This window comes from Vigna radiata, chromosome 8, assembly GCF_000741045.1.
Source record: "Vigna radiata var. radiata cultivar VC1973A chromosome 8, Vradiata_ver6, whole genome shotgun sequence".
In the NCBI taxonomy this organism is placed as follows: Eukaryota; Viridiplantae; Streptophyta; class Magnoliopsida; order Fabales; family Fabaceae; genus Vigna; species Vigna radiata.
In genome coordinates, this window is record NC_028358.1 from 4,594,938 (window position 1) to 4,607,747 (window position 12,810).

At 34.3% G+C, this 12,810-nt stretch overlaps 1 protein-coding gene across 2 annotated transcripts; it reads right to left on the reverse strand.

The window, feature by feature from the left end:
• Window positions 1-4,203: 4,203 nt before the first annotated feature.
• LOC106772555 (L-galactono-1,4-lactone dehydrogenase, mitochondrial) lies at window positions 4,204-9,167 on the reverse strand. 2 transcript variants are annotated; one of them, XM_022784598.1, is made up of 7 exons: window positions 8,496-9,167; window positions 7,534-7,784; window positions 6,876-7,061; window positions 5,936-6,350; window positions 5,006-5,146; window positions 4,668-4,833; window positions 4,204-4,592 (listed from the first exon to the last, which is right to left on the reverse strand). In XM_022784598.1, exons 1-6 carry the CDS (start codon window positions 9,093-9,095, stop codon window positions 4,675-4,677), a joined length of 1,752 nt encoding a protein of 583 aa, XP_022640319.1. In that variant the 5' UTR covers window positions 9,096-9,167; the 3' UTR covers window positions 4,204-4,592; window positions 4,668-4,674. The 2 variants fall into 2 exon arrangements, with proteins under 2 accessions (XP_022640319.1, XP_014514511.1); XM_014659025.2 differs by having other exon boundaries at window positions 4,204-4,496; window positions 8,496-9,095.
• Between the last annotated feature and the right edge of the window lie 3,643 nt (window positions 9,168-12,810).

Consider the following 12,810-nt stretch of genomic DNA (forward strand, 5'->3'; position numbering starts at 1 on the left):
ATTTCATTAAATAATATAAAATTAATTTACATAATTATAATTATGTAATATATTATAGAAAACAAAATTTTTTAAATACTCTATAAATTAATTTAAAATATAATAAATTAATAAACTTAATCAATTAAAAATAATACAATTAAAATAAAATTAATAATAATTATTTTATTAAATAAAATAAAATTAATTTATATATAATTACGTAATAAATTTTTAAAAAATAAATAATATTTATATATTAATTTAAAATATAATAAATTAATAAACTAAAAACTAAAAAAATATTAAAAAAAACATATACTTCAACGGATGTGGTCACGTGGTCAAGTTCGTTAATGTAGCATATCCGTTTAACACAATTATTAAAAAATAATACAATTTAATTTAATTAATAATAATATTTCATAAAATAAAATAAACTAAATTTAAATATAATTAAGTATAATGTTTTTTAAAAAATTAAATAATATCTATATATTAATTTAAAAAACAATAAATTACTAAACTAAAACTAAAAAATATAAAAAAAAACAAAAACTTTTAACGGATCTAGCCACATCCGTTAACTTAAAAAAAACCTTCAATGGATATCGAAATGGTTGTCGAAATCCGTTGAAGAATTTTTTCTTCAACGGTTGTCGACATCCGTTGAAAAAAAGAAGTGAGGGTGTAGGATTTTTTAAACTATAAAGGATAGTTTTGGAATTTTTTAAAAATGTGATGGTGCAGAGAGCAATGTGGATGGTGTAGAGAGTAACCCTCCAACACACTTCAAAACTTATAAATAGATAGATAAGGTAAAGAGGTAAGTGATTGCATTTGTTGGACATTTAAAACTTAATTGTGGTAACCAATCAACAATTGAAAACTAACTTGAGTGTCGAAGTGCCTTTTAGTACCCACAGTCCGACTCAGATTTTATAGAGGAAAAATCAAGAAGACAATGAAGAAGGTGAAGTAAAAAACAATTGAAGTGAGTGATTCAATGTTTGAAGGTGAAGTTATTGACCCCACATACTCAATCAAGATGTAATCTATAAAACCAGAAGACTTGCAATATTTAAGTACAATTTACTTCTTTAATTGGCTTACAACTTATTCAGTTCTCCCATCTACAAAAAGTTATATTATACACAAGTTAGCTATAACGTAAGCTAATTAATTATTATTATTATTACTGAAATTTATTTTTATTTCTTTTAAATATTATTTCATAAATTTAAAATTTTTATTTTTGTTTGTTTTTAAATTTTGAACCATTATATCTTTTTAATAACATATAGATTATTTGTTTAAGTGAAATTAGTGTATTCAAAACGGGTTAGTCAGTCTAATTTGACCTTATTATAGTTTGATCACTTACTGAGTCAACCTAACCGTTTTTAACGAGTCAAAAAAATTGTAACCCATCCTAACTTACTATGGATTGGTGGTTCAAACAGATTGATTCACTAACTTGCTTAAGTACAAATTTTCTTTTCCAATTTCAAAGAAAATAACATTTTTTTTTCTAATTCAAATCTAAATGAATTTAAATCCAAAATGATGTAAAACTTCAAAATAAAAAAAATACAATACAATCCAAAATCATCTTAAATTCTAAATACAATTCAAAAGCAAAAATAAAAAGTAAAACAAATAAACATATAATATATATATATATATATATATATATATATGTGAGTTTTACATTTTTTATACAAATTTATTAAAATATGTTGTCAATTTTTAATAGGAAAAATTTCTTTTAACAACATTTTTTTTAACAACTTTTTGACAACGCATATGTGTCAGTTTGTGATTGGTCCGTTTTAAATATTTTTTAAACATAAATTCAAATAGACCAATAAAATGATGACACGTGTCCCGTTGTCAAAAAAGTTGTCAAAAAGTATTATCAAAATATCATTGTCCTTTTTAATAACTGTAATTACTCTAACAAATTCCAAAGCAGTTGATCAATGATTAATAATATTCGAAATGGATTAAGATTGAGGTTATGTCTGGGCAAATCGAAAAAAAAAAATAATAATTTGTTTTTTCAATTATATTCCACAGTACTTTCAATTAGTTTAGGAATTTGAGTGAATTTGTAATGGAGACGGTGTAAAGTCTATGTTACCCAAAGAATCTCTCTTTGGAATGGTTTTGGTTTCTAACTCTCTTTCTTCCATTTTATTGTTTTTTTCTTTTATAGTTTTGGTTTGTAGCCATTATATGAGTCAGAGCTGACAAAGAAGAACAACAACAGTATTAGTTAAATATTTAGTTAATGAAGCACAAATTACAAATTACAAAGTCCTCTATAGCCCCATCAACATCAAATAAGCAAAATTCTCATATATTTTTTATTTAATATTTTTTTGTTGAATATCTGTGATGTGAGTGATGGTTGGTGATAAGAAGAAGTTACAAGTTACAGCAGTAAGAATGTGAAATGATTTGAGAAAGTTTGAAGTGACATTTTGGAAAAAGGCTAAGCCAAAGAGAGCATTATTGAGAATAGCCTTTTCACTCTCTCAAAACGGTTAACATTAACATTTCATTCTTTCTTTCTCCATTTCACATCTCAATACTTCATAAGGACAAACATCTACAACCAAACAAAAACATTTTTTTTTAAGGATAAAGATACTTAAACAACATTTTTTTGACAACATTTGAACATTATCATACGTGTCATTGTATGATTGATCCATGGTGATGTCATTATGTCATTTGGACCAATCACACAATAACACGTATCATGATATTCAAATGTTGTCAAAAAAATATTGTCTATGTATCGTTACCCTTTTCTTAATTCACACACATACTTTCAAGCTTTAAAAATATAAGATATATGAATTTTTTAAATGAAAAACTATACAATATAAAACTTTTATTCAATAAGTTTCTCTTTTTAACGTATACTTTTTTTATTCATAAAAAGCGTCTTTATTTTCCCCCCCTTTAAAGTTAGCTTCTGTTATATAAAGTTCCCCTTTTTAAATACGGTAAAGGCAAGAATAGAAGTAAGGCAAATTATTTTATGCTTTTAAGACTTTCGTTGGTATAACTCAAATTAGAAATTTCTATTGAGAAATGAAGCATTTTATATCATAAATAGTATAAAATTTATATTTCAAGTGATTAAAATTATTAATAGTGAATTTAATTAAAAACCGTTATGTTTTTTAAGGTAACCCTCTTGTCCATACTACCTCCAATATTTACATATTCAACTATTAAATGAAGAATTCCCATGAATGCGACAATAATTACAATATCTCGGCGAAATAATGAATTTTCCCATTTTAAATGATTTTTTTAATATATTTAAACTCTTTTATACTCAAAATAATTTTGTTTGGGTGAATCAGCTCAAATTTCAAAATAATTTTTCCATAAATAATTTACTTTGTTACATATGTGAAGTTTAACATATTACGTACTTTCGAAAATATAATACCCAAACTATCTATTTATTTGAACAAGATTAATAATGATAAACAACAAGTACATATCCCATGTATAAGCTATTTTTTTTACCTAGACAAACATGATTATCTTGAAATCGTTTATTAACAAAATTACAAGTTTTAATTAAGAAAGAGACCTTACTTAGTTCGTTTGGAGTTTGTCTTGTGTTTTTTTTATGAATTTGGTGTGTAATGATTCTTTTACACTATTTAATAATTTTTTAATAATATTTTTTATATGATGATAAATAATAGATATATTTTTGATATATCAGTGAGATATGAAGATATATTATAATATCTAGCATGATTTTTTTATTAAAATTTTAAGAAAGAGACCTTTATGATATTGTGTTCCAATAGTTTTTGGTCAATATAAACAATGACACCTAGCATTTTCATCTATTTTCTGCCATTTTCAAATATATTTTTTATTCTATATCTAGTGCACTGGTTTATCCTATTCCAGTTTGAGCACCATTTTAGCCTTTCTTTTGTTGATTGTTGGGCTTTAGCCCTGTCTTCACCTGATCTTTCAACTGGGTGTAGAAATAAATATAGGAAACTCAAAAAAGTAAAATCCAATCTTGGCACAGAACCTAAGGTTTTTGTGTTCTCTTTTTCCTTTCAAACATACCATAACACTTGATGAGTGAGAGAGAAATATGTTTGAGAGAGCACTAAGTTAATAAACAGTATATGTTTGATACCTAAGGTACCAATATCTTGAGGAAAAAATATATAGATACCAATTAGAGTAATCCCCATTATTTCTTTCGAAAGGTCTAGCATCCGATATTTATTATGACAAGAAAAATGTTTTTAGAAATCTCAAACAAGTTGTGGAATAACAATTGAACATAAAAAAATGAAGTATGATGGTCATGATTCACGCTTATCAGACAGCAAGACATACAACTACATCAAAATATTTTCTCCTCCAGTTTCCCCCATCACCCTTTCACTATGCTTCCTCTTTCAGCACCTCTATATGTACATACATCATAATTCTTTAAGCTTCCGAGTCCAATGCATCTGGCAGGCAGGCAATAAACTGAAAAAATGAATATGCATAATAGTCCAGATTGTGCACTAGATATTTTGCATCTCGAAGTTCCAACATGTATGTGACTGCAGACAAGAAGAACTCAAGGTTGAATGTGTAATCAACGTAAAAAATATGGACAATTTAGACAAATAACCAACCCAGAATTTATATGGTGTCTGATTGCGCGAAGAGCTTTTCCAACATGTTATTTGAAAGGATCCTATTGGGGTCCAGTTCCTTTCTTGCTTTATTGTATGAATCCACAGGAAACCTCTTTCTTAGCCTTGCTTGGAGAGCTGCAAGTTCCTCCTTATCCTTTGGAACCTAGATATAATATGCACAAAAATTAAGTAGACTTCAGTGTTTAAACACTTCCCTTTCATTCAGCCTAGGTTCAATGATAATGATTGAGAACAAATATCAAATTATTTAGGGTAATCATTTCCAAATACCGTGTTCGACCATTTTTCATTATTTATTAAACTTAGATGATTACCTCAATCTTAGCCCAGTGTTCAAATGCAGAGTAACGATCCCATAATGTCGCCTGAGTCAGATGCCTGTAATGAAAGAATTCTTCTGTTATATCCTTCCTCTGCCGAGCATCCATGGTAGGGAGGTACATGATTATACCCACCTGAAACAACATAAAAACTATTACCAGTCGATACAATCTTTCGAACTGCATAACAACATTGAAATTCATGGAAGGAGCCAAGGAGTTATGTTAGATTACAATTAATTAAGAAAGTAAAATTTAAACATAACTTAATTTCACAAAATGAATTTACTGACGTAAAGTTTGTATCATCCTATATATTATAATTTGATGATATCTCTAGTCACTGTGCAATATTCAATACACCTTATGCCAAGAACTAGGCATCTCGAGTATGGAGCAAGGAGAAAACCTGATTACACATAACACAAGATCCAACAAATTTGACTAGGATAGGATCTCAATGACTTTGTTATTATTTTACCGAAAATGAAATTTTAATCTAACTTGATCTCATAAAACTAAGTCAATAAGGTGAAGTTTGCACCTAACAAATTCAAAAACTTAATTAAAGATTATGAATGACATTATTGTGGACAGTTGATTAAAAGTAAACTCAAGTAAATTATATTTTCAGAAAATAAATTCTCTTTCTCCATACAAAAAAAAATGCATATCTAGAGAAGCTGCTGAAGTTTTTCATTTAAAAAACTTCATTTCATCTTTTCTCTAAAAGTTGCTAAAATTATTAAAATCCCAAATACACCGCCAAAAGTTTCATTATACCATGAAAAGAAAAGGAAGTAGAATCATTGTGATAAACATGGAGCTATGCTTACTTCATATGACCAAGTAATACAATCCTGGCTTAATAAAGAATTTGGAACTATCTGTATGAAACAATTATCCAGGAAAGAGTTTTATTACCCAAGAAAATATATCATCCTCAGATGGGCTTGAAGCAGGACTCAAGGGACTCCTACTGCTCGCTGTCCACCGCTGCTCAATTGGAGCAGGTGCAGGTATCTCTTCATTCTCTATAAGTTGCTTGAGCTCTTCAATGTATTCAAGGTCTTTCAAGCTTGGATTAGCTAGTTTTCCAGCTGGGAAACATGTCTCCGATACCCACTGTTGGCCTCCACAATCAAAGCCCAATATTTCATCACTCCATCCAACCCTGTAACCTTCTGACTTCCGCCAGAACTCGGCCTCAGCTTGATTAATGCTGGTGATGTGCTTTTTATTGAGAGGATCCAGGGCAATTAGTTTATCTCTTAATTCTGTGAAAGAAAGCTCGTCTATTTTCTGTTCTTCTGCTGATTCACCCCTAGATCCTTCTGCTCTGTATAAAATAACAAAAACTTATGCACATCTTGAAATAGAAAATTTCATAATACGGCACCAAATAAATAATGGCACATTTCACAAGGGAAATATAAAATGAAAACGGAAGTGTTTGGCAGCAAGCTACTAATATAAAAAGTGATTAAAACGGTAGAAAAATCACAAGAATATCAATGAGATCACAACACTTTTACAACAAATCAGATCAATATGCAAAATACATTAATATTTATCAATTCGTGCCTTACTAAATTACAAGAATTAGTAGGAAACTCACAGGCCTACAAAATGGAAACAGTTCTAAATCTTTAGTAATTCCTCCAGTCTTCTATTTCTACCTCTGAATGTAAATTTAAATCATATTCAAGAGACAAAAATAAGAAATGCCACGTAACAGCCTCTGGTGGCTTTTATTAAGTGAAAAAGACTCAGCAACACTTTCTTGCAATGGCTACTCCAGTACATCCAACAAACCAAAATAAATTGATTAATCTTACAATCAACGGTGAAGGTGTAATTGTACCCATATTTCTGAAGGGACTCCCGGTAAAGGTCACGCACATGCTGTATGGCTTCATCTTTGGTATATTGTGGTTTAAACTTGGGAGGACCTTTCCACTTTGAAACAGGATTGCACCGCACAACCACAACAGTGTCAGTGTAAGGGATATAAAGGTACTTCACATGCTTATTATCAGACAACAATTTCCTGCATAAGATAGAAAAGGGCTAACCATCAAAATCTTTGGAGGCAGATCCTTAACACCGAGTCACTCTTTTGTCTTATTAATATAAACATTACATTGGTCATCCAAAATTAGCTTTCATCACATCAATAATTCTGAGATTTTTTTGTAACTAAATTAGTCCATCAAAGATTGCAAATAGTTATAAATCTGTCTTTTATGTTACCACTATGTGTAGCATTTTAATAGTGACAAAAATCTTTACAGAATTAATATGATGACACTGTAATCTATGGAGGACAAACCTAGGGATTTTCTCTCATTGTCATTTTTATTATAGTTGTCGGGAGTAAAGCAACTTTTAGATCATAGTTCCATGTTACAGAAAGATAGTGTAACAAACATGGTAATGATAAAACTCAATATATCTGTTATTTGATTGATGCACCCAAAATGAAAAAAAAAATTAAATAAATAAACACCAAAAATAATTACTTGTGATTTCTCTTTATCTCCTTCATGGTTGAGACAAATGTGTGCTCCACAAGCTCCTCTCGATCAACACATTGAAGGGTGACTTCAGCCACAACTCCAAGTCCTCCAAGACCACATCGAGCAAGATAAAACAGCTCAGGATCTTTATCTTTCGATATTTCTATAGTCCCTTTGGCAGGGGTGACCAATTTCATGGCAATCACTTGTTCATCAATAGGAGGCAACTTTGCACCGGTGCCATGTGCACCAACCTAAAACATGAATGCAAAGCATTTTACTTTATATGAAAGATCACAGAGTGGTCAAGTATTAAACGACCCCAAACAGAAAAACTCAACCAGGCAGAAAACTCTGATACCCATTTTAATCACTTCTTGCATAATACATGGCACGATAAATACTTAAGAATCACATATCAAATTTGGCCTATGGGTAAAAATGTGGTGGGGTATATTTTGGTACCATTTTTCTAATCTGATATTGGTTATCTTGGAATATGGATTTGCATCTAAATCACTTCAACAAAATTGGCTTTAAAGTGAAGATTATTCCTAGTTATGTATTATAATTTGGCCATAAAACTACTGAATCGATGTTTCTAACACACCTCACCGCCAACATTTTACATAGTTGAGTATGAAATTTATAGGATAAATTTCTGATACCATCTCACAATTTGACTTTCGACCTAACTCAACTTTCTAAACTAATTTGTAAAATAAAAATGATCTGCCACATGTATATAATTAATCATATCACGCTGATGTCAGAACTTCATCATTAAGCTATGTGTGATACTAATGATACCAATTGCTTTGATAAGCCCAACAACAACCTATCTATGATACTATGTTACAATTTGAATTCAAGCATAAGTCAATTTGAGTTTATATTCCTAATTTGGTCATAGCACTGGTCAGAGCCGATCTCGGAAAAGTGGCTAAAGATAATAAAAGAAGAACCTGAATGATGCCACCAATTTGTTGCTCCCTAATGGAAGCAAAATTCTGCAAGGTAAGGCCGTGGTCCTTGAGTCCATCCACAAGCTGCTGCACTCTGATCCCGGCCTGCACCCTCACAGTCTTCCTCTGCTTGTCCACTTCCAATATCTCATCCATCAGCGCCAAGTTCACCATTCCGGCCCTCGAAAGCCCGATCCCGTTCGGTGACAGCCCCGACCCGACCGGACGGATTCGGGTCCTCTTCTCGTTCGCCTCCCTCACCACGCGCTCCAGCTGCTCCACGTTCTCCGGCTGGAAGAAGTTGCGAGTCTGCACCTCGTGCGTCCCGCTCCAGTTCGACACCGTGTGCAGGTCCTCCGGCAACGGCGCGTACCGGAAGATCTGCGCCTTCTTGTGCTTGGCATCGTCCGGCAGGGGGAAACTGTAATAGGTGGCGGCACCGCAGAAGAGGAGCAGCGCCGCGTAGCCCGCGTACTTGCGGGTTTCTGCATCGGCGGAGGAGGCGGGTTCCGGCACCGCCGAAAATCGGCGGAGGAGCACGGAATGCGAGTGGTGGCGAGTGAGAGCGACGGTGCGCTTCAGAAGTAGTGTTCTCAGCATGTCTGAAGAGCAAACAGAGAAGTGATGGAATTTGAGTTAATTATCCATTTTACTAAAATTCTCAAAAACAAAAAATACGGCTATAATGAAATTTCTCTTTTTGTTTAGACTAAGCAATTTTATAATACACATAAACTCTGTTTACTTTCATTCTTACTACTTGTTTCTGTTAGATGAGAACACGATTGATTACACTATCAACCATGATTCACTTCACAGTATGCTTGGTAATGATCTGAATGTCGAACGTTGGGTACCTGCAGGTTAGCACTCCAACGCTCAAGTCAGTAAGGTCACCCAAGCAGTTATATTCGCAAAACAGTCTAACCACATACCTGAGCTACGCTTTCCTATTTATAGAGAAATAATTCCACCAGGAGCCACGTTTGAGTAAACCCAACTGCTTCCTAACTTCCTCCGCCAAATCCGCTTACTAATCGCGACTGCTTCTCCACTCCTAGATCCTCGCTCTGTAACCTTCGCGCACTCTTTCCACTAACTGCTTCGCAACCTTCGCGCACTCTTTCCACTAAGTACTCAAGTATTAACATATTCATTCTTTCCCTATCGGCCTAGCACCTGTCCCGATCGTCCTTGTATAGTGCCCGATCAACCCAACTTCCTCCTTACTACATAAGCCCCCCAAGCCCCGAGCTATAACAATAGCGTAGGGGTTTTAATACAGACATAACCGTTAAAGAGACTTAACTATTGAGAAGACAACCAAAAGGCGGCTTATCTCAGCCCTACGATAAAGAATTATCAAGGGTTCAGATTAATTTGTAAAATTGTCAGAAGAAACGTGAACAGTCATGAGACCACCACCGTTAGATTTAAAGGGAATAGACGGTCTAGATATGAACACGAAACCGTTTATTACGGCTATAAAAAAGGGCGCAAGGGACCACTTTTATTTCTACTTTTTACAACCCTTCCAGAGGTGAATCCTGATCGACTTATTGCTATTGCCGACCATCCTATTAAGCAAGGTAATGTCTACTTCTTCCCTACCAACTGAGAAGTCCAGTGATGAACGTCTGGGGTATACTGATCGTCGGGTTTCGTCGTCATTAAAATCGTCGTCCAGTAGCTCCAGTGATTCCAGTAGTTCGTCCGGTCATTTCTACGTAGAGTTTCATATTGATGACTCCCGAACGTGGACGTCCATTGTGGCACCTCCCAAGGTAGAAGGGTATGAGTGGGCTCCCCATGAGGTACAAAATTACCTTTCCTATTACATTCGTAGAGCGACCATAAGACATTTACTTGAAAAGGTATATATTTTAGCTGACTTTAGAGAAGTTGATGATTATACATTAGTGGTGTGTCGTTCGAATGAGAGAGCTTGTCACGGTCGGAGGGATACGGTTTGGATTTTTTCTACGTGTATGTTACTTTGTTCAAAGATCTAGGTGTAAGGCTCCCCTTTACTTAGTTTCAAATGGGCGTTTTAAAAAGTTTAAACTTATGTCCTGCCCAACTTCACCCGAACGGATGGGCTTGTATGCAAGCCTTCCAAGTGTTATGCACTGGCCTACAACTTGATCCCACTCCTAAGTCATTTCTATATTTCTTCCGTGCTTTCCCGAATCCCAGTAGGTCTTGGGTGTCCCTTATTCCGGTTAAAGATAAACAGTTATTCACTTCTTTTAACTCATCATATAAGGATTTCAAAGCGAATTATTGTAAGATAGCCATTCGCGAACCTGGTCGGCCAAAATATTTTTTGAACGATGGTCAACCGAAATTTCCTTTGTATTGGACTGAAGAACCTAACCGAGTGGAGTCATGGCCCACGACGAATATGACTGAGGACGAATTGAAAATTATTGAAAAGATCGATCAGTTACCCCGCAAGACTTCATCCCGCATGCTGATAAAACTCCTTGGCACCGATGATTTACAAGATAGAGTCTTGGGTATGTTTTACTTCCAATCTTCTTCTCATAATCAATCATTATGAACCTATCTAAATTCATTCTTTGCTTTCAGAACTATTTGAAGGAATGGACCAACACGCTGCCTTTGCTCGACTGATGGCTCAAAAGAAATTAAAAAAGGTTGCCGAAAGTGCCTCCTCCCCTGCCTCACCAGCAAAAAATGCTTCAACAGTCAACCCAACTTTAAAGATTTTTGATACCCTAGAAGCAGTTGTTGAGACCAAGGTTACCAAGTCTAATACTGCTAAGTCCAAACCGAAAAGGAAAGTAGAAAAGACACCTTCTCCTCCCAAGAAACAGAAAACAAACTCGCCACTACTGACCGGTCCCCTCGACCCGAACGTGCATGTGTCGGATCGACTGCAATTTAACCTCACACCCGACAAAAGAGAACCGTTCAAGGTAATGACGCCAAGCGAATCACTTAACATGGCATATGAATTGATAGCTCGGGCAAGTATTTGCCTGAATTATTCCGCTGGGACCACCAAACCGTTACTGGTAAATGAGCTGGAGGTTGCCGTGAAGGAATTAGAAGAATTGAAGAAAAAAAATATTTCGCTGACTTTACGCATTGAAGAATTGGCCAAGGCAGCTGAAGATGATCGGATGAAAGCGACTAATCAACTGAATGAATCGCAGAAAGAGGTCACCTCCCTTAAGACTTCTGTTGAAACTCTGGAGCAAAATCTTGAACAACTGAACGTCAAAAACAAAAGTTTGACGAAGGAGCGCGATGACTTGACTACCGAGCGGGACAATCTGCTTGCTGAAAACGCCCGATTGGGAGATCAAGTATGCTTGGAGAGGGAATTAGGGTTTGAGCAGGGGATTGCTCAATGTCATTATTTCTTCAACATACCCTTAACCGACCCAAGCTTTGATATCATGAAGATAGTTGTTGACGGTAAGCTGGTTGACCTGGGCAGCCAACTCACTTCTACTGTTGAGAATATGGAAGCCGTTCCTCTAACGGGAAAGGAAAATCTTGAGGTGGCTGATGATCGGGCACCTTCCTCTACCGATCCTACGCACAAATCTACCAATCCTTCTATAAAGAATTAAAGAAATCTCCATTATTGTTAGCTATATTTTGTTGTTTAGCATCGTTTTGAACAATTATGTTATGTGTTGTCTGAACTTATATTGACATTGTATTAGTAATGTTTTATCGTTTACGCCAATTAAGATGGTAACCGCCTTATTCCCCATGAAACTTAAATGAGCAAAGTATAGAAAGTACTTAACGACTGTTCCTCCCGATTTGTATAAGAAACATTAGAACGACCTTCCTTATTCCCCAAAAAATAGAGTATAATCGTTCCCGATCGAATTCAATATCATAACCTCCTTATTCCCCGATAAAAATTTACGTCACCTTATTCATCAATAAGATTAGAAATATGACAAAGTCAACAATTGTAACTTGTGAATTTATTAATAAGTCACTTCAGCTAGCATGAACGGGCGATAATATATCACCTCCCCTTATTCCCCCTAAATGTTCCCGATCCTTACGGAGAAAAAATATTCCCTAAAAAAGAAAAAGTTCAATCAACTAAAGTAAAACTTTAAATGAGATGCATTCCAAGTGTTTGGTATGATATCGCCGGTCAAGTGCTCCAAACGATATGCTCCATTATTCAAGTCTTCTTTAATTCGGAACGGTCCATCCCAATTTGCTGCCAACTTTCCTTCAGTCAAGTTTTTCCTTGCCTCTGATGTTTTACGCCAAACCAAATCTCCTTCTATGAATCGCCTGGGTCGTACCTTCG

Coding starts and splice junctions, on each gene's coding strand:
- LOC106772555 (XM_022784598.1), bottom strand. CDS start 9,095: ATGCTGAGAACACTACTTCTGAAGCGCACCGTCGCTCTCACTCGCCAC. Junction 6,351..6,875: donor GAGTCCCTTCAGAAATATGG/GTACAATTACAC, acceptor TATTTTATACAG/AGCAGAAGGATCTAGGGGTG. Junction 4,834..5,005: donor AACACTGGGCTAAGATTGAG/GTAATCATCTAA, acceptor TATTATATCTAG/GTTCCAAAGGATAAGGAGGA.